Below are 27,825 nucleotides of genomic sequence, written 5' to 3'. Positions count from 1 at the left end.
TTCGCTTTTCATTTCTTTGTTGTGTGTTTTTTTGTTTCTATTTGTTTTGACTCTATAGCATGTAGATATAAATAGAAAATATAAAAGGGCCTCATTTTACAAAGAAATGTAAACCTCGCGTAAGAGACCGAAACACTATAAACAAAAGGACAATTAAAACATAATTAACTAAAACATATTGGCTTGTGAGAAGATGTACTTAAATGAGGTTTTAAACCAGCCTTACGTTTTCAATTCTTGCACAATCAAGTGAATTTCATCACGTAAAATCACAAATATTTGTAAGCTGCATGTGGAATTTTGGACAAAGCAAAGCGTAAATAAGACTGATACATCATTTGAGGATGTCAAGAGTGAAACTATTTCTTGGTACTGATTCTGTTTTAAGGTCTTCATGTTATGCCACCCGGGAAGGTTCAGACCGGTTTTTTATTTCAAAATAGTTACAATAACTATAATGCATAAACTTGTATCAGCCACATGTATAAAACCAAGTCTGGGACCCAATCAAGTCGTTTTACGTTTTGTCCGATAGTGAAGCAAATCGGCTTTGATTGATGCTGCATTTCACCTTCAGGAGCACATTTAAATCCAGTAACTTTCTTCATACAAAGAGTCATCAAGGAAGCCTTAACAATTTGCAACAAATACAAAAGAATCCCCCTTGGTATGTTCAGCATAATTTGAGATAAATTTATAGCACCAGAATTCCCCCCCCCCGAAATAATTTGTTAGCATTAACTTGTACGAAAATTCCGCGAGTAATGGAAAATATAACTGCCATTTAAAACTTTATACGTAAAATGAAAAGTTCAAATAATTAAATCATATACATAATATTATTCTCATACAGCATGATGAAAACTGTAATTCACCGAAAATTTTATAATTGTTCAAGTTTTTTAATAAAAAGACGTCTTGTCTCCATGTAAAAAAAAAAACTACGTCTTTACAAGTTGTAGCACTCCAATAACTGTCTTCTGGTACCTACTAAATATGTTATATTTTGTACTTTTTTTTTTGTCTTTAATGCCAACATCGTTCACAATGTTTTATTATTATAATTATTATAATCAATGATTTGTTTCATTGTTTATTGTACTCATTTGTCTTACCTAGACTTAAACTAGAAGTTTCTGAGTATTTTTTTATTAGTAGTACCAATTGATTAGTGATAATAGCGCCAATAATTTTCTCTAAATTGGAACATCGTACCTTTACAAAAGCAAGCTAATTTTAAAGTCGTGATATATCGTGACCACTCAGTAGATATAATAGTGTGTAACTTTTTCTTTCTTTCCTAAACCCTCTATAATGAGAAAATCCAATCGTCATTCTTTATTATCTCCTTTGTTTTAAAATCATAATTTACTCGACATAGTCAGAAAGCCCATAGATTTTTAAGGATACAAAATTTACGTAAGAGCTCAAAACTTTACACAATTAAATTACAACTAATGATATCTAGTTGACTGAAATCTTCTTCGACTTGTGAAAGGTCGTACTTGAGTGAGTATCATTCATTAAAAAAATTATGGGCCTGCCCTACATTACTTTCTACAAGAAGCCGGGTACAGCCACGTAAAATCGTAAGCATTTGTTGGGAGTATGTACAATCTTAGACATAGTACAGCTGTTAGCAAGTCTGATGCGTTAAATTGACACCGTAATGCTGCCAAGAGTCAGACTATTCCTGAAATTAATTTTGATATTTAAGCCTATTATAACGTAAAGTGTCCTTAAAAGTTGAGCAACGACTATCAACACTTATGAAATCGCCGTGGATAACAATGACAATAATTCACAAAATTATATTGACCACATGTACGGAAACGGTAGTCCAAAAACATTACCCTGACACCGTCGAATGGCATAAAAAATCTGCCTCGAGTGACAATGATTATGCTCAATGTAACAAAACAATGTTCTATTACTTTGGTTACAGGGTCGAGAATAAGATTTTAAAAACTCCTTCGATATGGTTTAAAAAGCAGCTAATCAAAATGTTATGTATTCCCAACACTATTTGATAGAGATGTATGACTTTAGTAGCGGTCTGTTGCTAAAATCGACTTATTTTATCCTATAATTAATATGAAAAAGCAGCAAATAATGGATATTTTCAATTTCAACATGCTTTGGTATTGATATATTTTAATGAAAACAGTGTCACCCTACTAAATAACACAAAAGCGTTATGCATTGGTTTACAGAAGCAGCAAATAATGGTTGTACCAAGTCTAATTTGTCAATAGGAGGCACGTACATTAATAGCAGCGGAGTAGCTAGAAGCTATTCTCAAGCGATACAACACTGGTATAGACAGAATGTAAACATGGAGTGTGTCGAAGCATATATAACCATTGTTTCAATTAACTTTATTGGACAATGTTATATATAAAACGATGTACGAGTTAACCAGCTTAAAATTCAGGATCTAGGCCGGTTCATAAAATTTCTAATGATGTAAATGCTTAAGCACAATGTGCACTTGGCGATTTATATGAAAATGGCATCGGAGTACTTTACTAAAATGGTTTAGGCGTAAAAAGGATTATATCAAAGTTTTCGACTATTTTTATAAGGACGTAGATTTGAATAATAAAGGCTCCTGCAATAGCATAATCAACACTTACGAACTTGCTTATGGCGTCGAATTAAAAAACAATCACGCTGGTAACTGAACGCCATTGAAGACAAATGTGTGTATGATCAGCTGAATGCTGGGATATTGTATTTGGAAGGGCTATGTACAAAAAGCAAGTCTGAAATTGCACTGGATTGGTTTAGTAAATTTGTACTTGTATGTAAAAAAAAGACACGAGGATAGATAATAAGGTCGTTCGTCTGCAAAGTAAAGATGATGGAAACATTGGGCTGATGATGCAGGAATCAAAGAAGATAAAACTGCAATGTTAATGGCACAAATTAAGCTATAAGACTCACCCGTTTGAAACTTAACCATAAATGTCGAGCGACTTTTAGTGATAAAAACATTACAATCAAACTATGTTGAATCCAGTAGTTATTGAATACTGAAGCTCTATCGAAAATATAGGCTCAGATCATTTAGAAGAGACAAAAGTTCTGTTTTATGCTAATGATATCACTGAGAGCACTAAGACGATCAGATTCAAACCCCAAAATATTTCTTTCGTGTTGATAATCAAGGTACAGTAAGTATTCAGGGTAAAGTGAAGCATCCGGTTGGATTTTTTATGTGGAAGAACATACAATAAAAGACGAAAGATAAAAAGTTCCTCAGACACTATTTAAAAAAAAAGTAAAATATTTAGACAAGTAGTTTTATAAACGTATAATTTGTGAAAGTAGTGCTGTTAACAAATGCCGCCGTAGTTAATAATTCAATAATGTTTCACACGTATGTATACTCCTGAACTTTCAAACTAGTAGCTCCACGGCAGGAGATTTAAAATCAACTCTAAAAGAATTCGTTTTAGCTCGCTGTATGCCTAATTAATCATTAATTATTTATTAAATATAATTACGTAAAATTTTTCTTATCAATAACAGTTGAGAAAATGCTCTAAACAATATATTAATCAAACTCAATGAGAGTAATTTTGAGAATATTTTGTATCAATGTACTACGTTAGGGGTATGGTGGTGATCCATAGAACATTGCCAAATTGAAGCTGTCAATTATGTGCACCTCCCTTCGAGAAACTTTAAATATAAATAGTGATGCATGTACATATTTTTATTGTTTAAATTTATTTATATTTACTAGTAATGGTAATCCTGACTGCATGTGCATGACGATCCAACTTTTTTTTTTTTTTTTTTTGGTCATAAAATACGGAATCTACGCTACTAAAATTTGACAAAAGACAATCGAGTTAAAACTCATCGATTATGACATTTGAATGACGGGTACCTAAATTATTAAAAGTCAATAGGCTACGGGGATAAATGAGATAGCTGCTCATATTAATTGACAGGTGCATATAGTAATGTCCCACGTTTGAAAAAAAAAGGCTATGTGTAATATACACTAGCGAGGCCTCACGGCGTAAGTTGTATCTATGAGCCATCGCCCAATGTCCCAACATCTTTAAAAGTCTACAGTAGTTACCCCCATTTATAGGATAATTCGTTAGTATATGTCTCCTGGCTGTTTATCCGAAAATCCAATACGCGCACTTGAGCTTAATTAGAAATAAAGAATATCGGCCTTTTGGATTTAACAGCTGACAATGTTTACAAATGCTTAATCATACATGTTTGATGTGCTAACCCCGCCACTCCTGTCAAGCTTTTTTTAATCTATTTTACTTTTTTTTATAATGATATAAATCCCCAAAATGCAGATTTTATTTTTCTACTGCCTAGGCACAAAATTAAAAAATTCCGGTGATTAATTTTAACAGGAAGCGACGAAAGACTCTCAGACGAGCACAAGATTACACAACAATAGCAAATGTATTTTTTTCGGGCTGTAACATAAATTGATACTAAAAGAGGTAAGAGGATTAACTTTAATAGTTTGTGCCATTTTCTGAGCAGTAAATTCACATCGAAGTCTAAAATACACAGGTTCAGCTTTAACGAACCAAAAGTTACAAAAATAAACAAAAAGCAAGATGAGCATAGGATAGTGGATGAAATAGCAAAGCAATCAAATCCGTTCTCTAATGTGATAAAAAATGTAAGGGTGTGATATGCCTGATTTTACATTTTAGTTGTGTCCGTCAACGTCAATGGTGAGGACATTGCAATATACCGCATATGATGTTCCTGTTCAAACAAAAACCTGGTTTTAAAGATTGCAATGACTTGGAATAGATAAGTAATATTTGGTTTTATACCGCGGAAGGTAAATATTTACAAACTCAATAAAGCCTTCTTTCTCACAATTTCCAATGTTTGTTTCCAGCACTTTTATTAAAAGTAGCCCGAATTTGAAAAAAGCAGGAGAATTTGTGAAAAAAAGGCATTTTTTTTTTCTTTTTATCGAAAATAAATATTGTATCAATGACAAATTATTTTGGACCAATTACCGCTTTACCAAAACGTGAACTTTATGAAAAAGGCTTGGATGAAAAAAGTACAAAATCAATACGATGTAACAATAAGTTTATAAGGACCGCGACAAAAGCACATGTGTTTAAACTCAGAGTTAACGAATAAATCACCTTGTTCCTTTTCCCTGCTCCCCGCAAAAAAAAAAAGCTCAAATTATCCCTTCTTTCTTTGTTTACACATATACTTTTCTTATTAAAAGGCATTTTATTTATTTGTTTATTGCATGTCAATTTCTTCCCTTTTTTTTTAACAAAAAATAACCTGAAAACTAATTAGCATTCATTACGATCAATGGGTATTGTTTGCTGTCGAGAAGAACTTTTGGATCTTGATGGAGAAGGTAAAATCAATTTAGATGATCACGACATTATATTAACAATTTCTTTTCTCTTTTTTTTTTTTATTATTTTTAAATTTTTTTTTATTTTTTTTTTATTTTTTTTGTTTTTTTTAGTCGAGCTATCACATTTTACCTTATTAAGATCAGTCGGTAAAGGTGCGTTCGGAAAAGTCAGAGTAGTTCAACATAAAGGCACAAAACAATTATATGCTTTAAAATATATCAACAAGACAAAATGTATACAAATGAGAGCCGTGGAAAATATTATTTCAGAAAGAAAGCTATTAGAGCAAATTAGCTGTAATCTTATTGTCAACATGAGATATGCTTTTCAAGACGATGACAATCTATTCATGGTCCTAGATCTTATGCTTGGCGGTGATTTAAGATTTCATCTTGACCGACTTGGTGTACTGCCAGAAGAACATGTCAAATTTTATGCTGCTGAAGTTGCCGTCGGCCTTAGCCATCTTCATAATTTGGATATTATTCACAGGTTTGTACTATACTCAACAACCCAAGAATGAGCATTACCCTAACTACCAATTACTTTAACAAAAATAAGGGACATTAAACCAGATAATATTTTACTTGATGAGCAGGGTCATGCACATTTAACTGATTTTAATATCGCTACGATTATAAAAAACGCAAAACCTATCACTTCAGTCGCTGGTAGTTTTGCCTATATTGCTCCTGAAGTACTGTTGAAAAGAGGTTATCTTGCATCGGTTGATTGGTGGTCAATGGGAGTCGTGTTGTACGAGCTATTATTTGGAAAGGTAAACTTTCTTTGCGCATAAACACTAATACCGAAACTAAGTATGTCCCATTTAGCGACCATTTAGAGGAAAAACAAATGATGCTTTACAACATGCTATTCTAAACGACCCCTTAAATTTCCCTGAAAACCACAAAATATCTGCAGAGGGTATTGATTTTATAAAATGTTTACTTACTCGTGATGTCTCTTCTCGTATTGGGTACGGTGACAAAAATTTCCAGAGATTGATGTCGCACCCTTGGTTTACGGGAATCCCTTGGGATAGACTTGAATCAAAGGAAGCCGAGCCTCCGTTTGTTCCTGATGTAATAACTACATATTCTATTGTGACAACATTTATTAATATAAACTTTTATATATTTATAGAGTAAGAGAGCAAATTTCGACCCAACACATGAATTAGAAGAAATCCTTTTGGAAGATAATCCCTTGAAAGTAAAGAGACGAAATCCTAAAAGAAGTGGAGCTGCTACCTCTTATGCAACATCCACAAACAGTAAACTAACTGACCCGAACGTACCGGAACAGAGTCCTGAACGTCAACTTATGGAAGACAAATTTGTTGTCTACGATTACACAAAGCCCGATGAAAATGAAACCCGTAGAAAACTGATTGAGCAAAATCATTGGGCCCAAAGAATGAACAAAACTACAGGAGAAAAGCACGGACTTCATCCCAACAACGCGTATGGTTCAACAAGAAAGGCGGGAGGTACTTATAAAGCGAGTGTTTTAGACTATTTAAACCAAAAACCTTCAACTCCTTTATCAGCAGGAGACATACTCAAACTAGAAGAATTAGCTCGAACAGCAAGAAACACCAACGGGAAAGAAAAGGGAATCGACTGGAGACCGCCCTCTGGTTTGATGGGTAACAGTGCTCCTGATGGCTCTCCTTTAGATGCTGTACATGCTCGTGATGAATACATCTTATTAAATGGTGGAGTACCACCCCCATCAAGGCCACCACCACTTTCGCAGCCTTATAACTCCACAAACTATCAAAATGATCGCCACCATACTCTGAACAAAACTTCGCAAGATTATTCCCCTTCATCTTTCCAAACAAGAAGATCGTCAGATGACAGTTATAGACTTGCTTCCTCGCCCGATAACAGTGAATACCCACTCATGGCTTCAGTCGCAGCATTGGGCGAAGAATATAATGTGCAGCAATCCAACAACAATGTCAATAATTACAATCATAACAACTCTAATAATACTAATCATAACACTAATAATAACAACAATAATAATATAACCAAAGTATACTCGTCATCCACAACATCCTCTATTAGTTCCCACACCTTACACGAACCTTCACGATCAAGTAACACCACGAATACCGTGTCTACGACCAATTCCATATATTCCCGACCTCCTCCAGCCCGTATATCTAGCATACCTCGTATTCATGGGAACCCGCTCCCACCCCCATCAAGTTTGCCCCCACCTATTCCATCCGAATTACCGCCATTACCACCGTTACCACAAAAATATGTTTAATAAGTACACGCTTTAAAAGGGGGGAAACAATGTAGTAGTAACACATATTTATCATAAATGTTTTTTTTTAAAAAAAAAACAAATAAAATTGTATATATTGTGCTTCCAGTCTCAATGCATCGACTTTTTTTATTGTTGGAAGACATTGTCCGTTTTTGAATTGGCACGCCTATGCAAACTCAATTTTATTATTCGTCAAATGCCACTACGGAAAGTATCTTACTTTAGAATTGTACGTCTCTCGAATAATTAAAAGAATAAAAGGGTTCTCATGCTTTACAAAGTGCTTCGTTAAGAAAGACGCACTGGAAAAAATTAATTTGAGTAAAAAAAAAGTAATAATTTAAGTGCGACATATCAGATTGTTACCTGAAATTTCATATGTTTCTTTTTGGAGACCAATTGTATATTTTTGTAAGTTACTATTTAAATAGGCAATGCTATGTAATGAGCATACTAGTTATTAAGTGTCCAGAACACCCATAAAAACTTTAATCGCAATTTAATGCACCATGTAACAAGGTGGTTTTTTTTTTCTTTTCTCTTTTTTTTTGCGAACCATTGCATTGCAAGTTATCAGAAATAGTGTGTGAATAAATGTCAATATAAATTATATTGTACTTGGTTAAAAAATTACTTTTTAAAAGCTCCCTTGCTATGGCAGTAGGACTTTCATCATCAACAAATCTATGGTGAATATATAAAGATATAGTTTCGATCAAGGCTCGATGAGCTTCGAAGAAACGGTAAACATGTTGGCATGAGATTGCTCGTTGCTAATAACCTTATGCCAAAAATACATTAACAACTTGGTTTAATGTAGTGCCAATTTTGTAGTTTCCGAAGAAGGCACAAAAAACAAAAGTGTTATGTTTGGGTAACCTGCTTCAAATAGAACCAGCCTTAGAAGATAAAGGTAATTTAAGCTAAATTTAGCCAAAAAAAAAAAAAAAAAAAAAAAAAAATAACGGATTATCCTTAATCTTTATTAAAAAAGGAAAATCGACAATTAAAGATACATTTGCGTTTGTTTGCCATCTTGCAATTTGTTGATCATCTTCACCGTTTACATTCAGAAGCACGGATAAAGGGGAAAGGGGGGGGGACAAGATCAACAAAGCAACGCCATTAAACCCAAATTCAGAAGCACATCCCTAGTTTTGTCTTAAACCATCGCACCAAACCTTAAATTCTTACACAAAGCAACAAAATTTGACGGTCGTACAAACTCTTCAACGTCACCACAAAAATGATACAAGTGAGGTTCGAACTCACGCCCCCGAAGAGATTAGATCCTAAGTCTAACGCATTAGACCACTCTGCCATTGTACCATATACACGCATTCTCAATTTTTTTAGCACCCATAACATCTTAAAAAAGAGCCAATCACGTGCGTTTCACGTGATCACTCGCTTCTGATTGGATGAATTTCAACCTTATAAGCCATTTTTTTAAGAAAAAAAAAAAAAAACCAATTCTAAGCCAATTGTAAGAAACGATCTATTGCTCTATGATAGATTTAGGTTCATAATGATTGTTTATAGATATTTGAAAAGACATTCTTCCGCTGTTTAATTTAATTTGTTATGAAAGAGAAGTTTGTCGAGCGACCAGGAACGACAAGCCTTTTTTTTTCAACTTTTATGCATTAATATTCTTTCTGCTTCAACAACATAATTGTTTTGCTTGCTGTGGCTAGTGATTTAAGCAGATGAAAACGCCTTTTATAAGTTGGATGACTAGAAAGTTGTACCAAATAGTCCTACACTAACTAGAATAGAAGCCCCTGAGCATTTAGAAATTTTGATTGGATTGGATTTTTAGGTGTCTAAATGTCACTGATTACGAATAATTTGCGTTTGAAACAATATATATAAAAAAAAAACCCCGGTGCGAAAAGGAGTAAAAAATAAGACATCCTTCAAGAAAAAGTTATGAGATAAATCAAAATAAGTTGTAATAAAAATCAGCAGAAATCCCGTTTCGACATGTTCAGCTTATAATAACGACAGTAATGCAGATTGCAAAAACGTTGACTTGTGCTTAATTTTCATCTGTTTTTTTCAAGAGGAAAAAAATAGAAAGGTTTATTTAACCGTCAATATAAAGTTTTCCAGGAATACAATTTTTCTTAAGATAGTTTCTAATAAAAAATATTCCGAATATATGGATTCATGCTTTCGTGCCATTGAAAATGGTAAACACTGTTGTAAGCAAACTTGGAGTTTAGAGACAACATCTTTTATTTTTACTCCTGACAACCCCAAATTACTGATGACTACATTCATCTAAGATGAAATCCCCAGGTTCAAGACTTTTGCTATACTATATTATAATGAAAAAGATGCATCCAATATGATTTCATGTTCCTGTTTTTTTTTAAAAAAAAACTAGCACATGCTATACTCAATATTAACCTTCAAGTCCTTCTTGGTCCTTTTTTTTCGTTTAACACGCGGTTTTGAATTGAATTTTTCATATAGTAAACCGTCGTCTCTGTACGTTGTTCCAAGCCAAAGAAATGTTCAGAATTATCTAAAATATCATACTGGGTCATTAGATTTTTATTTTGAAATTTTTTTTTCAAAAGACCTAAAATTGGCCAAAACACATAGGGTATACCTCGAGGAAAATCTCAAATTTTACGAATGCACCTTTTGCACATCCTTCTTGCAGGTTTGATAAAAAGTATTCTTAAGTAACTATAACTCAAATTTTACGTTTTTCACGCTGGTATTGTTTTTGGAGCGGTTTTATTAGAACAATAATTAGTTTAAGCGCATAATTAAAAAACCAGTTTCTATTAAACAAAGTATTTTTTTTACATATTAAATTAGTTTTTAAAATATACCGAAAGATGCGGCTAAATTTTCTGCGCATTTTGGGTATAAAGTTATCTTATTGAAAAATTAATATTCAGGGACTTTACTTTGACACGCAAATGATCGAATGTCATATTTGATCAAATCGTTTCAGGAAAAGTGCATATGTTTTCACGTTATAGACCTCGGAGAGCAAAAATAAATACATGGTTGTGAAGCTGCTGTTTGCGCGCACATTTTCCCCGAAAAACATATTTTTTGTTAAAACAATATAGTCGATGGTCAAAACACCCTCAAGCCTGTAAGTTACACTGAGAGCAGCTTAATGCACTGAGGATATGCTTAACCAGTGATTATTGTGACGTGTTTTATTGCAGTGGTACCCGCTTAATACACGCTGTAGATCAGCTTAATGCAGTCTGATCACAGCCATTTACAGTCAGATCACAGCCATTTACAGTCAGATCATAGCTAAATAGAGTCTGCGAGCTATTGACGGGACCACTGTTGTATTTTTACGAAAAAACACGTCTTACGCGAAAAATTTACGCGCTAAAGACAGCCTCAAGCAGAGGAAACAGATTCGCCTTTCTTGGAAATGTCTAGAACTCCGTATTTTTTCTTCTTCAAATAAACGTATTTCTTAGAATCACGCGATGGTCTACACGTCAATTGACATGCCATATCATTTAAACTTCATGGTGATGATCGATTTCTGTTTTTCATAAAATCTGCTTCACTGTCATTTACAAGCTACTACTACTGGAACGCAGATAGACAACTACGGAGTTCTGACTTGCTGGGGGGGGGAGGCTTTTTTTGCAAGTGTTTCTATTTTAAGTAAAGGCTCAAACATTATGGATAATGAAACAGACAAATGAAATCATCCTGACATAAGCTTGTTTATCTATAAATAAAGCTGGTTCACACACTTTATTCTTCTCCTTTTCTTTTCTCTTATCATACTTCTTTTATCGTATGAAAATAACCGATTACATAAAAAGGTTTGTTTAGTAGTGACTCTTGTTTCTTTGAAAAGACGCTAAATTGGAAAAAGATATAATGTGATATTGCGGCTGCGGCTAGTCTTTGCTGTAGGAGGGCGACCCCCTTGGCAGGGTTCTTGAGTTTTTGGAACTCAAGAACCGTAAATGGCTGTGACTGCACTGTACATAGGTGCAATCGGACTGACCTGCTGGTCTTCTGGCTGGAATTCCTGTATGTGGTATAAAAAAAAAATACGTTTGAAAAAATACAGAGGTCTAATCATTTCCTTTATTTACCCTTTGATCCTTGCAATGAAGAAATATATGAGCAGAGACATGTTGCAATGAGAGATATTCTCTCTCTATTGTGGTAATATACAGATAAATTTGACAGTAAATAAACGATCAACTCACCCACATCATAGTGCTCAAAGGGTAAATTCCCATTCATGCAAGTGGAATCCTTAAGGAAGACAATTAAAAGCAATGATACCGAAAGAATTAGGTATCGTAAGCTATACGTAGTTAAAGATGAATATATAGGTAAGTCAGAACTTCTAGGATTATTCTAGAATTCCAATCACTCAAAGTTATTTTAGCTGATATTGCAAACGGAATCAGGGAAGATATTCCCAAATTCCAACAATACGTCGGTAATCTCAAGGCAGATGGATACGAGGTCATTGGTTATGTCAGAAAGTCGCATGGAGATGAGGATAAGGATACAAGAATCAGACTACTACAAACAATGATGGACAAAATGCTTGAAAGATTGCTAGTCGATAAAATCTTTGTATCCCCAATGTCACATGCAGGGGAGCCGTTTGGATCAAGAGATGTGAATTATGATATAATAAAGCCGGTTCACACACTTTGTTCTTCTTCTTTTGTTTTCCCTTAACATATTTCTTCTCTCTTATGAAAGTAACGGATAATATAAAAAGTTTAGTTAGTAATGACTCTTGTTTCTTTGAAAAGAAGCTAAATTGAAAATGATATATTGTGATATTGCGGCTGCGGCTAGTCTTTGCAATAGGAGGACGACCTCCTAGGCAGAGTTCTTGAGTTTTTGGACCTCACGAATTGTGAATAACCGGTATTGCACTGTAAATAGTTGTAATCATACTGGCTGGCTGGTCTTGACCGGAATTGCTTTAAGTGGTAGAAAAAAAAAAAAAATACGGAGGTCTAGACATTTCCCGTACACCATGTGATAAAGAGCATTTTAATTTTTAATCGCTGATTTATTTTAAAAAGATGCTGTGTGAAAGAGAATATAAATCCTGATATCTAGTGTACGTATAAATAATGGCCCGGTAAGTTATTCCATCATGCTGTAGGAAGCGCATTTTTCGATAGATAACGCATTATACAAAATGTCAAAAAAAAAAAAAAATTAATTTACGAATAGTGAATTGCGGGTGACAGATTAAAAAAAAAAAAAAAGTTGCAGCTTTATATCATTGGAATAAAGTTCGACTCAAAGTGATGTAATTATAAATTCTCAAAGAGTTACTCGAGGAATAATGTTATTTTTTTTCCTCACAAAGCGATGGTTGAATGATGCCATGCGATGAAGGCATTCCCAAACTATAAAGAGAAAAATGCAGATACTATAAAAATAAAACTCACCAACACTTTTTTCTAATTTACAGCAAAAAGATAAAAGAATGGGTTGAATGTCACTTTTTTGAAATTAGTACAGCTAATAAAACGCCCATGTCCAATTCCATTTGAACTAGAATGTCAAAACGTGTTTGAAGACAATATCAAAAAAAAAAGGGGGGGGGGGAGACGGAGTTAGAATCGACCGGAGGGGGTGGGGTGTGGATTGGGGGGGACGAAATGGGAGTTTTTTTGTGGGTGGTGGGTGGGTGGGAATAACTAGCAGTGATCAAGTATGCAAACGAGATTTCTTTCTTTTTCATCTCGCGAATAATGGATACTCTTACCTTGCGCGGTACTCTCGAAGGTAATACAACATCATAAAAGGATGAGAAAGGATGGATGGATGATTGTGAGAAACAGGATTATTAACGGGATATTTTTTTTTTTTTTTTGTTCGTTAGGTCATGGCAACTGGGGTAATAATTCAAATATAAAATGATGTAGAATAATGAAGAATAGATGATTAAAACTTGATGTGTTATAGTCACTGCCATTGCTACCACCTCTGAAGCTCCTGATATGGTTCTTTCTGCCTCTCGTGATAAGACCATCATTGTCTGGAACCTTACCAGGTTAGAACTTTTTTTTTATTTTTTTATTTAATTGATTGAAATGAGAGATAATGCGAGAAAGAATTGAGCAGCGAGAGAGCGAGAGAAAGAGAAGGAGAAAATGACAGGAATGGGTGGGTGAACAGTGTATATTAACTCCATCCACTTCGTTTTTTTTAGAGATGAGTTGAACTATGGTGTCCCCCGTAAGTCTCTCGTTGGTCACTCCCACTTTGTTGAGGATATTGCCATCTCTTCCGATGGTCAATTTGCTCTTTCCGCTTCTTGGGATCACACTCTCCGTCTCTGGGATTTGAACAATGGTACCACCACCCGTCGTTTCGTCGGTCACACCAACGATGTCTTGTCTGTCTCCTTCTCTGCCGATAACCGTCAAATTGTTTCCGGTTCTCGTGATAAGTCCATCAAGCTCTGGAACACCCTTGGTGAGTGCAAGTACAACATCACTGAAGATGGTCACTCCGAATGGGTCTCTTGTGTTCGTTTCTCTCCTAACCCTGCTAACCCTCTCATCGTTTCCGGTGGTTGGGATAAGCTTGTCAAGGTTTGGGATCTTGCCAAGATGAAGCTCCGTACCAACTTCATTGGTCACAACGGTTATGTTAACACTGTCACCATCTCTCCCGATGGTTCTCTCTGTGCTTCCGCTGGTAAGGATGGTGTTGTCATGCTCTGGGATCTTAACGATGCCAAGCATCTCTACTCTCTTGAAGCTGGATCTCTTGTCCATGCTCTTACTTTCTCCCCTAACCGTTACTGGCTCTGTGCTGCTACCGCTACTGGTATCAAGATCTGGGATCTCGAGTCCAAGTCCATTGTTGATGAGCTCCGTCCTGAATTTGCTCAATTGGGTAAGAGAAAGAACCCTGACCCTGACTGTTTGTCTGTCTGTTGGTCTGCTGATGGTGCCACTCTCTTCTCTGGTTACTCTGATAACATTATCCGTGTCTGGCAAGTCACCCGTACTCTTTAAATAATGTTTTTTTTTTTGTAAAAATCGAATAAAAAAATAAAAAGAGTATCTTTTTTCAATACATGTAAACCTTAAACCTTTATCTATATATCTATCTGTTTTTTTTGTAACTCCGTGTGTGGGGGAGGGAGGCGATTGCTTATCGACTGGATTTTTAGGTGGTTTTGTCCTTTTATTCTCTCTCTCTCTTTTTATAAGAATGAACTTTACAACATCATCGTTTACGTCTAGTGCGACGAGTAGCTGGCTACTCTACATTTTAACCGATTCAGCTTTACCCACAGGAGGCTTTGTTTCTTCGTCTGGACTTGAAGCGAGTTACCAAGCGGGACTGATTGACCAGCATTCGTTACCGAGGTTTGTTTCCTCGTCAGCGCATAATTTCGCAAGCAACACGAATTGTTTTGTACGCGCAGGTTATGAAGCGGCTGATCAGACGGACGTGTTGAGTTATTTGAAGGAGAGTGATGAGACGTGCGATGCGGTGATGGCTGCCAACGTGGTGGCGAGACGAGCGTCGTTGGCACAGGGTATTGCCATGTTGACATTGTACCTCAAGTGTTTTACAGATAATGACGAACAATCAAAAGAAAAGATTGAGATTGTCAAACAATGGAAGGGTATGATACGTGGAGAGAAAGTGGATGGACATTTTGCAATTTGTTATGGATTAATATGCCGGTATTTGAATGTGGATTTAGGTAAGAGAAAGAAAAGATAGAAAAGAAAAAGAGAAAGGTTTTAGTTAACAAAAAGGGGGGGAATGATAGAAAATACCCTTCATTTATGGCTGTATTTGTTTACACGAACGATATTTTCATCTGCGGTTCGATTGAATGTGGTGGGACCATATGAAGCGCAAAGACTGTTACTGAATTCACGTCAATCGATAGAGGAAATCATTCAACGAACAAAAGAGATGGGCATGGAAGATTGTTGTCAGACCAATCCACTACTTGACGTGTGTCAAGGAATGCATGATAGACTTTATTCTCGCTTATTTAACAGCTAGGGCTTTTTCTATTTTTTCTATTTTTTCTAAATACTTCTTCTATTTTTTCTAACACACTAATAAAAAAAAAAAATCTAAACTCTGCAGTTGGTGAATGCCATGACCATAATATCGGTAGCACCGACTTCAGATAAACGATCCATGATATCGCCCTTTTGCTTCTTTTCAATCATGGCAGAGACAGCCACCCAACCTTCATGAGAGTCCAATGAAGAGACGGTGGGAGCTTGACGACCGGGTGTGATGGCAGTGGCACTAGCCAAATTGGTGCGTTCCACATTGTATGTACACAAGACATACTTGCTAGCGGTGATCACACCGCGCATACGGGATGTGATCTTTTCAATCAAGTCTTGGTGTTGAGAGTGTTTATTGGACATCAAAACAGACTGGGTTTCCAATAAGGTATGAATATCATGAAGACCTGCTGCACGCATTGTCTCTCCAGACTCCACAAGATCGACTAAAGGAGGACAAAAAAAAAAAAAAACTTTAGTTCAAGATACACGCCTTCCTAACCCCTTCCAAAACTTACTGATGCCATCGGCGAGGCCTAAAGCGCAAGCGGCTTCTACGGAACCCGAGACATAATTAATGGTTGTTTTCTTGTTGGCAGCTTGATCGATAGGACCAAAGACAGTTCTGGCAAAGGCATCAAAACTAGTGACGATACGTTTACCGGCCAATTGTTCGACGGTTTGATAAGGGCCCTTGACAGGGACTTGAACGCACAAACGACATTTACCGAATCCGAGTTCCATGATTTCTGTCACTTTGTCTTGAACCTCGTTTTCGACAATCATGTCTTGACCCGAGATGCCCAGGTCAACGTTACCTTCGGCGACGTACTTGGGGATATCGGCTGCAGGTAAAAAGATGAGGGCAATGGGTAAATTGGTGCTGAGAGCAATGTCTTGACGTGAACGACGGTTAAAGTGAATATCGGCTCCTGCTAAAAGTGAGATACATTGTTCGTAAAGACGTCCCTTTTTGGGAACTGCAAATAAGAGTCTGTTATCGAGATCCTTGACAAAATCCATCTTTTTTTTTTATGTATGTAAGTGTGTGTGTGTGTGTGTGTATGGAAACAAGAGAAAAAAGGGAAAAAAAAAGAGAAAAAGAAAAACTCCCCTTACAAATAAGAGACGATTTAAAACCCAGGACCTCTTCTTTTTTTATGATGATGACAACCCCCCACCCCCACTAAAGAGGGTCAACATGATCCGAGCCCAATGTCTTCATGACGAGTTCAAACATAAAGACAGCAGAAGCATTTGTAGGAAAAGCACGTAAAAAGGAAGGTAAAAAACCTCTGTAGAAACCCTTGAAACCTTCGGTATGATAAATATGACGTGCGATCGACGTAGGTGTTGGAAACTTTTTGGGCGATACGTCAGGTTGTGTCATGTACCTATTTTTCACCGTGTCTGGGTAATTTTTTTTTTTGTGACTCATTTAGTGTACTGAGCCAATAATAATCCTTTCTTTTTCTTACCTGCAGGAAATGCCCCCATCCAAAATACAGTAGCACTGAGTCCTCCCGCAATAAAGGTAACGGTTCCATCGGATAGCTTTGTCTTTTTCAACTCTCTAGTGAATACTTCGTAGGAACTCCAGAATAAAAAGAACCAACTTCGGAATAGCATGGTGGGTAATAATCCTTGCCAAAGACCGAACACGCCATTATTATGAACCTACACTTTTTTGTCAGCCCCAATCCTCTTTAAGTCTTTATATCATTTCCTACCACTTTGCGAATACAATCGATAGGTCCTTTGTATACTTTGATGCCATCATATTGTACTTGTAATCTAGCTTTAATTTGTTCCACAGGAGTTGCAACAAAGGAAACAGTCAAACCACCTGCTAAACCTGCTAAACCATGTTGAAATACACTGAGAGGTTTATTTCCGTTCCAGGATTGTTGAATCATGCGAGCATTATGAAGCGTACCCAACCTAGAAGAGATCATGAAAAAGATGAGTTATTTTGGGTTATTTAAGCTATAGACACGGGGGGAAGGAAAGAATGTGCCTTACTTTACATGATACTGTCCATAAACATCCAACCTACTAAGGGAGGTGTAGCTCCTTTGTATAAAGCACGAGGACCTTCTTGTCGTACAGTTTTAAGAAAGCAATCTAAAGGACCTTTGAATCGACCGTCTGCTTTTGTTGTAGTTTGCATGCGAATCTTGACGGTATCTGTTACACAATAAAGAATATGAGTTTGATGTAAAGGAAATTCTCATAAGGAAAAAAATAACTTTACCAAAAGGATGACCTACAGCCAATTTGGTGATACCAGAAGCCATACCTGCAGCAAATCCACGCGCTCTATTCTGGAAAGACTTGTCTGTCAACTCTGGATTGGCCACTCCGTCTTTTTTTATTTTTATTTTAATATTTTTAAATTTCATTGGTTTCATATTTTGTCATTCACCTTTTGACATTTTTTTTTTTTGTTTAGTGATACTGTAAAAAAAAAATAAAGTGAAAAAGAAAGAGATAAATAAAAAAATAGATCATCTTTTTTTTTTTTTGTATGTCTATTGTCGGGATGAGAAAAAAAAAAAAAGGATACTACTGATAAAGTTCACATTTTACATTTTTGCGGTCTGTAGCGATACAGCAAGTGACGAAGCAGGAGACTCTTTCTTTTTTTATTATTATTATTAATTGTGATGAGTAATGTGCCAAATGGTATGCTTTAGAGAGGATCAGCCACTATGCTTTATCACACACACCCCCTTTTTTTATTTATTTCTAAATAGCACAGTGACCTCATATTATCTCTTTTGATGAACCATTCATTATGAGGGCCGAATTTTTTTAAACTATCCCTTCTTCCTACCTAAGTAAAAAAAAGAAAACGTCACTTTGATAAATACAAAAAAAAAAAAAGATGGCGTTTTCACACGCATGAGCTGTCTATTCTTAAAGAGATGAGAACGCCCCCCCCCCACATAATTATAGACAGTGTACAGGTAAGCCAAATACGGCTGTAGCGGTGTTTGTAACTCCCAAAACTTTGGGTTGCATGAAGCGAGAAAAAGAAAATATATGAAATTCACCAATCATGGCACAAGGTAGTGCAGATGATCTCTACCCCTTAAAGTTTAAATAATCCAATGAACGGGTATGTATAAAAAAAGTCTAGTGTGTTGTACACATACAAACCTTTTTTTTTTTTTTATAGAGGGACCGCCAAGTGAAAAAAGAGGAGGATGGTGTCATGTATTCGCCATCTCCCAAGGTATATCACCGCATTACAAAGAAAGAAAGAGAGGAAAAAAAAAAAAAAAGCCTATTTTGAGAATGGGAGGGAAGCATGAATGGATTAAGCTATTATTATTTTGGTGGGAGGGGGGGGGGAGAAAATGCAGACCGAAAGTAAAAAGGGAATGATTTTGAACAAATCAAACAGCCTGTGACACAAGGTCAGGTGTTCTCCACACACACAATAGCCAGGCTCACAAAAAAAAAAAAAAAATTACTCCACACACACACACACACACACACACGACAATTTTTTTTTCTTCCTTCTTTCTCTCTCTCTTTTTCTTTTTTTTTTTTTTTTTTATTAATCTCATTGACCAATACCAATGTCTCAAGCAGCAACAGGGACAAGCAATGATCTCAATGCTTACCAGAATTACTTTTCCTTTACATCCATGAACGAAGGCGAGAAAAGAAAGATATTAATACAACCTTGTACTCATTGCCAAAAGGTATACTACATTCGAATCTAAAAAAACACACACATACACCTATTGAAACACAAGGTTGACCATTGAATTTAAAACTGCAAAAAAAGGCTCATTTGGCTTGTGATGGAGGTAAAAAAAAAAAAAAAAAGAGAGTTAAAGAAACATTGGTTTCTCACGGTTTATTATTATTTTTTTTTTTGGGTGAAATAGGACGACCTTGTCAAGGCTGTATAAAGCGTGATTTAGGCACAACCTGTTCTGAAGTTCTACGTAAAAAGACCAAGCTCAATACAGAGGAAGCATGTACGGGATAATCAAGTTTTTTTTTTTTATTTGCTCATAAAAAGATTCATCTCTCTTTCTCTCTCCTCTTTTTAGTATTTTCACCTACCACTAGTATTCCATTTACGCCAGCAGATCAACCTATTGGTAACGACATACAAACAAAAAACAAATGTAAAAAAAATAAAATAAACTAACATCACTTTTTCTTGTAAAAAGATTCCAACTTTATGGATACATCACAGTTATTCAATTTCTCTCTCACAGATTTTGGATTTGGGTCAGAAACAACCGGACTTGAATATGGCATACTTGGGAATATGTCGGTTGAAACAGACAATAAATCATTTGGTTTAGCTACTTTATTTCCTTTCAATAATCACCCTTCACCCACCTCGAGTCCTTTACCACAGCAACAATTGGTTGGGCAAGGAGGACACAAGCTACCCGAGTTCTCTCCTCCCTTGCAGCTAATAAAGCGCGATAGTACCAGCACCAGTTCCACCACCACCACCACCACTACTACCACCACCACCACATCCTCTTCCTCCTCCAAATCCTCTCTTTTAAATAATACGGGCAGAAGAAAGGGAAACAATGGCAATACACCCGAAGCCGTCTACAATAGTGTGAAAAAACCTTTTAATTATGCAGAGGGCTTTCATTATCTAATTCAATACGTCACAGACCGGTAAGACACCTATATAAAAAAAAAAACTTTATTGTTTACATCTAAAAACATATGAATTCTAGAATGGCGAGACAGGACTTGATGCGAATCAGCAAAGCATTATCATTGTTTCGGCCTTCGTTTCTATCACTGATTATGAATTTGACGGAGGAAGACCTTGTGTTTATGGAGCGGTGTATTCAACGTACGCTATTAGAATACGAGAAATTGATTAGCTTTTCAGGGACACCGACAGTAGTTTGGCGACGCACGGGCGAAGTGTGTCTTGTTGGTAAAGAGTTTTCTTTATTAACGCAATGGACACGCGACATGTTATTGAACAAAAAGACGTACATCTACGAGGTAAGAGAGAAGAATTAAGGGTTTAAGGGGGGGAAGAGGGGACTAACCATGTTGTGATTTAGCTAATGGAGAACCAGTCGGCAGTGGAGTATTGGGAAAAGTTTTCAACACATGCGTTTGATAATACGGACAAAGCCTGTAGTTATTCCTGCATATTACGTACGCCACAACAAAAACCCGTACCCTGTACATTTTGCTTTACCATCAAGCGAGATATATTTGATTTACCCAGTGTCATTGTTGGCAATGTAAGTTTCTTTTTTTTTTTCTTGTGTCATTGAGAAAACTCATTTTTTTTTTTTTTTTTTTTTATATGTGTAGTTTTTACCCATTCTCAGTTAGCATCCCTCCCCTCACCACCATATCTTTTTACTCTATATATACATATTATACTCTCTCTCTCTCTTTCTCTCTCTCTCTCTCTTTCTTTTTTTTTTGGCTTTTTTTTTTTTTTAATACAAACAATGATATCACTTTTTTTATTTTTTAATTCTACAAAACTAAGTGCAACCCCTATAACCACGAATACACCATTCGATAGGAATAACACCTACGCTGGGATGAGCCAGATCATTAAAGACTTGCGGTGTCATATCCAAGGACCCCTCTGCACATCCAGGACAACAATCGGTGACTGTACAGACCGTACTTCTTCCACCAGAAGATACACGCAATTGTAGATTACACCATGGACTCTTTTTCGAAGCCTGTCCGTACTGCTTGATATTCTAAGTTTTTTTTTTTTTTTTTTTTTTTTTTTTTTTTTTTTTTTTTAAATGTTAGTGGATGCCTAATTTTTATTTCATGTGGGGGGGGCGTCTTTACCATGGCACAGATACGACTGTGGTCGTTGGCAACGGGACCACATGAACCGATAGCACCGCCTTCAGTCACTGGGTGAAAGAAAGTACCTTTACCTCGAAAGATGTTGGATAGGATATCGACAACGCCTCGTTTATCATAGGCTGATGGAAGACTTGCTGTTTCTCTTGTAAAGTAACATAACATGAATAACATGAACAAGAAACACTTTTTCATTCTTTTTTTAATTTTTTTTTTTTGTACAGTACGTGGTTTGTAAATAAAAGGTTGATTACTTTATTATATATACCTTTTTTATTTAAGCAGAGTATAATGAAAAAGGGGGGGGGAGTGTGATAAAGATTGCAAATTGAATTAATAATATTTGAGTAATTATTACTTTTTGCCACTGGATAGATTTATTGTATTGTTGGGAGACCCACATTCTCTATCAAAGCGTGGTAAAGGGGGGAGGGGTATTACGCGTGGTGATATATAAATTACATATTTGGTATATTTATTGTGAGGAAAACTGTAAAAAAAAAAAACTAATAATTTCATACCGACTGATTTTTTTTAGGGAGGAAGAGTGAAGCTTTAATTATGGATAATATATAATATTAAATGAATTAGTCTCCATGATCGCACACTGTCTCATTGAAGGGTATCATGCGATACTAAAAGTGGACAAATCCATTTTATAACTCCCCCTCTCACTGCCGGAATTTTTTCTTTTTCTTTTTCTAGTAGATTTTTTCTCTTCCCTCGACCTTTTTTTAAAGAAGATCACTACAAAAGAGGAAAGTGTGATGTATACACACACGCACACACACAGAGAGAGAGAGAGGCTGAAGAGTAGGTAACATTTGAAGATGGATTAGTCATCGTATGGAAGAAGAAAGAACGAGACTTTTTTTCTCTTGATCCAATGTGTGACAACACAGGGTTACACTGGGTTGTATGTAAAAAAAGAACAAAAAAAGAATAGGAAGCAAACCCGAGTCATACACGTCAAAAAAGAAGACGCAGAGAGTTGGTGAGAAAGGGCTTTTTCTTTAAAAGGCAAACAGGGGTGGATGTAATGTGTGTGTAATGTGTGTACTAAAGAGAAAACCCCTCGTCTTTCGGGGGAAAAGGAACTCTTATCTCATAATCGGACTCAAAAAGATGACGCTTTTTTTTTTATATGTTATATGTTTGTTGATCTGTCATGGAATTATTGCCTTTCAGAGTTTGGACTGGAGGGAAAAAAGGGAAGAGACCTAACTTTATGTGGTAAAAACAAAAATAAACTTTTTATAAAGAAACATGATTATCTTTTGTGTACATGGCATTGACGTATTTCGTTTACGACATGACGATCCCTTTTTTTTTTTTTTATATATATAATTTATAAATTTGGATATGAGATTAAAAAAATACGGGGGTGGAACCGAGCTACTGATAAAAAAAAAAAAAAAAAAGGGCGATCCCCTTTGATTTTACTTTTACACTCTGCAGACCTTTCGGATGGCACAGACCACAAGGTTGGCTCTCTCTCTCTCTCTCTTCTGTCTGATGTAGTCGGAGTAGTAAATAAAGGATGAAACCTTTTTTTTTTCTTTTTTGAATGTACGTTCAGAAACCCTTTCGTCATACAGCAAGTGATTCTTAAATAACTGCTGCTTTTTGTGGAAATCCTTTTATTTTCAATTCAACAAAAAAAAAAAACACAGACTAAACTCGATATAGATTGGCAATGACGTTATGGTAAATTTTTCGGTGATTGAATAAAGTGCGTATTTCTAAAAGAAGTAAAGACTCTTTTTTTTTTTTCTTTGTTGCGCTGTACCTTAAAAATTCTACCTTTCTGCTGAAAAAGAAAGGAGGGAGGGGAGAGGGGGATGAAAAAAGTTCTTTTTTTTTCTTTCTCTTTTTCTTTTTTTTTTTTTTTCTTTTCTCTAAAAACACAATTATTTTAAAAAAGTATATCATTGTAAATCATGGCACAATCTGCAGAAAATACGAGTTATTTCACGTTAAGTCATCCTTCGATTAATCAAACGACACCAAGCCAAGTAAAACCTGCTGCGAAACAAAGTGGATTATTAAATAGAAGACATCATAATGGAGCGTATCTTCCCCAATTAGAACTTCCTTCGCTTCCTCCTCTTTCACATTTATTACCCGCTGAAAAGGCCAAGAAGGAAGCACAAGTTGTGGTACAACAAGCAGTAGAGAACACAGATGCAGTGGCAGCCGCTGTAGCAGCAGCTGGCATGATCTATCCCACTTTTTACAATAATACAAATGAATATAACGGACAAGGGGAGAACAACAATACCACTACTGATACTACTACTACCAATAGTACAACTTTCAACAACGCCACATTTAATACACCTTTCCCCAACGGCACTACTTCTATGGCTCAATTGATGGATCCTACACCTGCTCCAGACAGTTTTACCACAGTAGATACCATGATACCCATGGGCAACATGTACAATTTACCACCCACCACCACTAGTAGTAGCACTGTGAATACAAGTGATGTGATGGGAAACCCTTATATCAAGTATGAATCGAACACGGGTGGTCGTCAACGTCAATTATCGAATAGTAGTACATCGTCTGCTGAAAAGATTTATTCTTTTGTGGCTATTCCTGGTACCAACCAAAAGAAACGACCTCGTAGACGTTATGATGAGATTGAACGACTTTACCACTGCAAGTGGCCTGCTTGTACTAAAGCCTATGGCACTTTAAATCATTTGAATGCTCATGTCAGTATGCAGAAACATGTAAGTATATCAATATCAAATATTTGTGTATAATTAATTTAATCAAACATCAATTTTAGGGACCTAAGAGACATCCAGCTGAATTTAAAGAGATGAGAAAAGAATGGCGTCGACAAAAGAAGGAAAGAGAAGCTAATAAAAAAGCCAATCATCCGACAACAACAGTAGAGACAGAAGACATGTCCTTTAATAATTTCCAATCGTATGGTCCATTACCCACTGGCACAATAGAATTTTACTAAACTTAAAAAAAATTTTTTTTTTTTTTAATTTATCCTCTGTACAGTTTTCCCTTTCTCTCTCTCTCTCTTCTCTTACATATTTGCAAACACACACACACACACACACTTATCTTTTATATAACTCGAATTCCCATTCTCTCTGTTCTCTCTCTCTTTTTTTTGTTGTAATTATTTCTATTAAAATTTTCCTTTTGACCACATTTTTTTTTTTTTTTTTTTTTTAATGCCGTCACCCACCGTTTCCCATTACATCATGTTTAATTCATGTGATTTTTTTTTTTCAAACCCATGAGAGGAAAGGAATTTAAAAAAAAAATTAAGACAAAAAGACAGATGGGCCCTTTATTTTTTAATTCTTATTAGATAAAAAAAAAAAAAAGAAAAAAAATCAAATACCTTTTTTTTTTCCCTTTTATTAAATTATCCTTACACTAAAAAAAAAAAGATGGATTGGCTTAAACAGAAATTGGATATGGGACAATACAAGGAATTATTTGCCAGATTCAATATAGCGAATTTATTATTTTGTTATTGTCTACCGTTTTTTTATGTGTTTTATCCAGCTTTATTGATGCCTGCCATATTCTTACGTTCCTTATCATTTTTTATCAGTTGGGTTTATAAACTCATTTCTGCTCATCATCACAACACCGCATTACCCAACACACGAGCCAACAAGGGCAAGACAACAACAACAACAACAACAACAGACGCACCCCTTTTAGAAGACGAGCGAAATAACATGTATTTTTGGTTACAACGTTGTTCCATCTGTCTGGACCAAACCTATAATCTTTGTCTCGACGCTTGTCGTGATCAATTCTGTAAAGATTGCTTTTCAAGGTATATACAAATATATTCCCACACCGCCCCCCCCCCCCAACCACCACCACCACCACCAAGCCCTTTTTTTATTTTTATTTTTATTTTATTTATGCATACTAAAATACTAAAAAAAAATGGACAAATATAGGTACATAGAAGAGACAGTGAACCAGTCATGGGGATTAGGTGTTACTCGTATTAAATGTCCAGGTAAAAAAAAAGAAAGATAAAACAATAAAAGAAGAAACTAAAGAAAAATAAAATAAAAAAAAGTCTGTCAGGAAACAATTAGTCAGTCCGAATGGAGTAAATATGTTTCACCAGATATTATAGAAAAATACAACAAATATAACCAGCCGTACAGAGCCTTTTCTCGCTATTGTCTAACGTGCGAACATGCAGTTTCACCATGCCAAAGCAGATCACAGGGCCAATCACGCGAGAGGTAAATGAAAATAAAGGAGGGTGGGGGGGGGGAAGGATAGCCGCATAAAAAAAAAAAAGACTAAACACCAAAGAAAAAAATAATAATAATAAAAATAGCCGATTGAGAGAGATTGCGGAAGAACTGGAACGATTTTCAGCCACAACACAATCGCCCAACGCCAAACGAATGATTGAAGGAACATTGACATCATTCTTAGCGAGTTGTCAACGAGGGTCTACGTTTCGTATTGGGCGAGTGCAAGATCTCTACAACCAAATAATACCCATCCTGTGTAAGGTCACCTCGAAACAACCGGGTTTGTATTCCCAGGCGTCGGCTATTTCTAAGCGACTGGTGGCATTGGAGGTGATACCCGAAGCATGGAAACAAACTCAGTTCTGGCACGTCGCTAACTTTCCGACCGAGACATGGTAAAGTGTGGGTAAAAAAAATATAATTTTAAATTTTTTTTTTTTTTTTTTGAACTAACAAAAAAAGGCTATATTTAGTACGCAGTGCGGAGATGATCTGTGTCTTCAGTGCGGCGAATATGCTCATCTGGGAAATAGTTGCTTAGAGAATTTAAAGTTGAAATTAAAAAAGAATGACTCCGATACCGAATTGTTGTCGACGATTCAATGGAAGCTGAATCACACGTTAGTTTTTTCTCAACCTTTATTTGTTTATATATTTTATGCTTACAAAAAAAAACTTTTTTTTAAATAGCCGCCCGTGTCCTAATTGTTCCGTCATGATTAATCGAGATGAAGGGTGTAACAAGGTGGATTGTTTGTTATGTGGCTATAGATTCTGTTGGAAGTGCGGATCTGGTTGGTCACAACAGACTTGCGGATTCTATCAATGTGGCGAAACGAATGTACCCGCAGCAACATCAACAACAACCACAGCAGCATCATCACCAATAACAACAATACAACCTGTGGTAGTACAAGACAAGGTTTGTTCTTTTTTCTTTTTTTTCTTTGGTTTAAATTAATTTTTTTTTTTTTTTTTTGTGGTGCGGTAGACTGAATTAGGTGTTCCTGATATGCATGCAATTGATGCACGTCGCCAAATAAATACATAATAACGCCCTCTTACTCCCCCCTTTTACTTTTTTGATGAAATTTTTATTTTTTTTTATTATTGATATATAAACAAAAACGTACATGTATAATATATACAAAAAGTGTGTGATGTGAAGAAAAGGGGGGGGGGGAATAATGGGGGGGATGAAATAAAATATACAGATTTAAAAAATTATGTGTTGGATGAGGAAACCAAGTCCAAGGCCAAACGAATGTCTTCTTCCATTTGGTCTTGACTCACAAATGGTTCTTGTATTAATAAAGTCTTTTGTTTTTTTTGTTCGGGTAATAAAGTGACTTCAATAAAATCGAATTCGGCAAAGAGATCTTCTTCGTCATATTTACGTTTCACGACAGTATCTGTGCTAGCGTCTTCATCTTCGGAAAGTTCGGGCATGTCGTCCCAATCAAGTACCGCCATACTATTATTTTCATTCTCGTTGTTGCACAAGGAAGAACAAGGCGAAGGGGATGCCAGTCCCAGAATCGCTAATAATTCAATATCATCCACCACCACGGATGAAGTATCGGCATCGGCGTTTGAATTCATCACTAAAAACAAAGCAAATAAAAAATAAAAAAAGTTGGTTTTTTTTTTCGAGAATAATAAAAAAAAAAAAATAATGGGCAATTTATATATGTAAAAAAAAAAAAAAAAAAATTTGCCAGCCCCCCCCCCTAAATTTTTTTTTTTTTTTTTTTTAGAAAATGGAATTTTAACGGAGAATGAAAAAAAGGTTTTTTTTTTTTTTGGTAAAACACTTATTTGACATGAATGATATTTAGCCAATCACGGAATGACTGCGCGATTTAAAGTTTGAAGATGGGACATCCTATTGGGATTACACTAAATTGGGGGGGGTTCTGCTGCTGAGCCCATCTTTTTTTTTTATTATTATTTGTACACAGAACACCCAAAAACGGC

General features: G+C 35.7%; 10 protein-coding genes and 1 non-coding gene across 11 annotated transcripts; 8 read left to right on the top strand and 3 right to left on the bottom strand.

Moving 5' to 3' along the window:
- Positions 1 to 1,790: 1,790 nt before the first annotated feature.
- Positions 1,791 to 4,784, top strand: EV154DRAFT_477012 (uncharacterized protein; the record flags this gene model as incomplete). The annotated part of the gene is made up of 6 exons (XM_051598077.1): positions 1,791 to 1,981; positions 2,543 to 2,676; positions 3,059 to 3,176; positions 3,752 to 3,756; positions 4,483 to 4,484; positions 4,704 to 4,784. The coding sequence occupies 6 exons, from the start codon at positions 1,791 to 1,793 to the stop codon at positions 4,782 to 4,784; spliced, it is 531 nt and encodes a 176-aa protein (XP_051462332.1).
- A 460-nt stretch (positions 4,785 to 5,244) lies between these two features.
- On the top strand, positions 5,245 to 7,779 carry EV154DRAFT_298893 (kinase-like domain-containing protein). The gene is made up of 5 exons (XM_051594847.1): positions 5,245 to 5,386; positions 5,501 to 5,882; positions 5,952 to 6,168; positions 6,224 to 6,475; positions 6,537 to 7,779. Exons 1-5 carry the CDS (start codon positions 5,338 to 5,340, stop codon positions 7,674 to 7,676), a joined length of 2,040 nt encoding a protein of 679 aa, XP_051462331.1. The 5' UTR covers positions 5,245 to 5,337; the 3' UTR covers positions 7,677 to 7,779.
- Positions 7,780 to 8,926: 1,147 nt separating this feature from the next.
- EV154DRAFT_t14 lies at positions 8,927 to 9,008 on the bottom strand. Its single transcript has one exon. It is a non-coding gene; the product is annotated as a tRNA-Leu (tRNA).
- A 2,554-nt stretch (positions 9,009 to 11,562) lies between these two features.
- Positions 11,563 to 12,504, top strand: EV154DRAFT_494181 (uncharacterized protein). Its single transcript, XM_051599872.1, has 5 exons — positions 11,563 to 11,717; positions 11,804 to 11,855; positions 11,911 to 12,028; positions 12,085 to 12,428; positions 12,480 to 12,504. The coding sequence occupies exons 3-4, from the start codon at positions 11,935 to 11,937 to the stop codon at positions 12,384 to 12,386; spliced, it is 396 nt and encodes a 131-aa protein (XP_051462330.1). The 5' UTR covers positions 11,563 to 11,717; positions 11,804 to 11,855; positions 11,911 to 11,934; the 3' UTR covers positions 12,387 to 12,428; positions 12,480 to 12,504.
- An 869-nt stretch (positions 12,505 to 13,373) lies between these two features.
- On the top strand, positions 13,374 to 14,796 carry EV154DRAFT_298714 (guanine nucleotide-binding protein subunit beta-2-like 1). Its single transcript, XM_051594845.1, has 4 exons — positions 13,374 to 13,457; positions 13,555 to 13,569; positions 13,638 to 13,725; positions 13,885 to 14,796. The coding sequence occupies exons 1-4, from the start codon at positions 13,424 to 13,426 to the stop codon at positions 14,696 to 14,698; spliced, it is 951 nt and encodes a 316-aa protein (XP_051462329.1). The 5' UTR covers positions 13,374 to 13,423; the 3' UTR covers positions 14,699 to 14,796.
- Position 14,797: 1 nt separating this feature from the next.
- Positions 14,798 to 15,959, top strand: EV154DRAFT_298753 (uncharacterized protein). Its single transcript, XM_051594846.1, has 2 exons — positions 14,798 to 15,399; positions 15,469 to 15,959. The coding sequence occupies exons 1-2, from the start codon at positions 14,898 to 14,900 to the stop codon at positions 15,708 to 15,710; spliced, it is 744 nt and encodes a 247-aa protein (XP_051462328.1). The 5' UTR covers positions 14,798 to 14,897; the 3' UTR covers positions 15,711 to 15,959.
- On the bottom strand, positions 15,785 to 18,024 carry EV154DRAFT_412426 (uncharacterized protein; the record flags this gene model as incomplete). The annotated part of the gene is made up of 6 exons (XM_051595511.1): positions 15,785 to 16,173; positions 16,246 to 16,721; positions 16,966 to 17,137; positions 17,206 to 17,404; positions 17,784 to 17,914; positions 17,982 to 18,024. 6 exons carry the CDS (start codon positions 18,022 to 18,024, stop codon positions 15,785 to 15,787), a joined length of 1,410 nt encoding a protein of 469 aa, XP_051462327.1.
- Positions 18,025 to 19,238: 1,214 nt separating this feature from the next.
- Positions 19,239 to 21,210, top strand: EV154DRAFT_494166 (uncharacterized protein). The gene is made up of 7 exons (XM_051599871.1): positions 19,239 to 19,440; positions 19,527 to 19,548; positions 19,630 to 19,722; positions 19,798 to 19,848; positions 19,921 to 20,392; positions 20,455 to 20,982; positions 21,056 to 21,210. Exons 1-6 carry the CDS (start codon positions 19,315 to 19,317, stop codon positions 20,750 to 20,752), a joined length of 1,062 nt encoding a protein of 353 aa, XP_051462326.1. The 5' UTR covers positions 19,239 to 19,314; the 3' UTR covers positions 20,753 to 20,982; positions 21,056 to 21,210.
- Positions 21,172 to 21,772, bottom strand: EV154DRAFT_435958 (uncharacterized protein; the record flags this gene model as incomplete). The annotated part of the gene is made up of 2 exons (XM_051596810.1): positions 21,172 to 21,462; positions 21,560 to 21,772. The coding sequence occupies 2 exons, from the start codon at positions 21,770 to 21,772 to the stop codon at positions 21,235 to 21,237; spliced, it is 441 nt and encodes a 146-aa protein (XP_051462325.1). The 3' UTR covers positions 21,172 to 21,234.
- Positions 21,773 to 24,072: 2,300 nt separating this feature from the next.
- EV154DRAFT_412698 (uncharacterized protein) lies at positions 24,073 to 24,560 on the top strand (the record flags this gene model as incomplete). Its single annotated transcript, XM_051595523.1, has 2 exons — positions 24,073 to 24,318; positions 24,378 to 24,560. 2 exons carry the CDS (start codon positions 24,073 to 24,075, stop codon positions 24,558 to 24,560), a joined length of 429 nt encoding a protein of 142 aa, XP_051462324.1.
- Positions 24,561 to 25,302: 742 nt separating this feature from the next.
- On the top strand, positions 25,303 to 26,899 carry EV154DRAFT_477002 (uncharacterized protein; the record flags this gene model as incomplete). Its single annotated transcript, XM_051598076.1, has 7 exons — positions 25,303 to 25,403; positions 25,534 to 25,595; positions 25,659 to 25,830; positions 25,929 to 26,243; positions 26,322 to 26,468; positions 26,539 to 26,770; positions 26,840 to 26,899. The coding sequence occupies 7 exons, from the start codon at positions 25,303 to 25,305 to the stop codon at positions 26,897 to 26,899; spliced, it is 1,089 nt and encodes a 362-aa protein (XP_051462323.1).
- Positions 26,900 to 27,825: the final 926 nt, after the last annotated feature.

This window comes from Mucor mucedo (genome assembly GCF_025094135.1).
Source record: "Mucor mucedo strain NRRL 3635 chromosome Unknown EV154scaffold_8, whole genome shotgun sequence".
NCBI lineage: Eukaryota > Fungi > Mucoromycota > Mucoromycetes > Mucorales > Mucoraceae > Mucor > Mucor mucedo.
The sequence above is the reverse complement of the archived record's forward strand: the minus strand, read 5'-3'. Positions and strand labels throughout refer to the sequence as shown.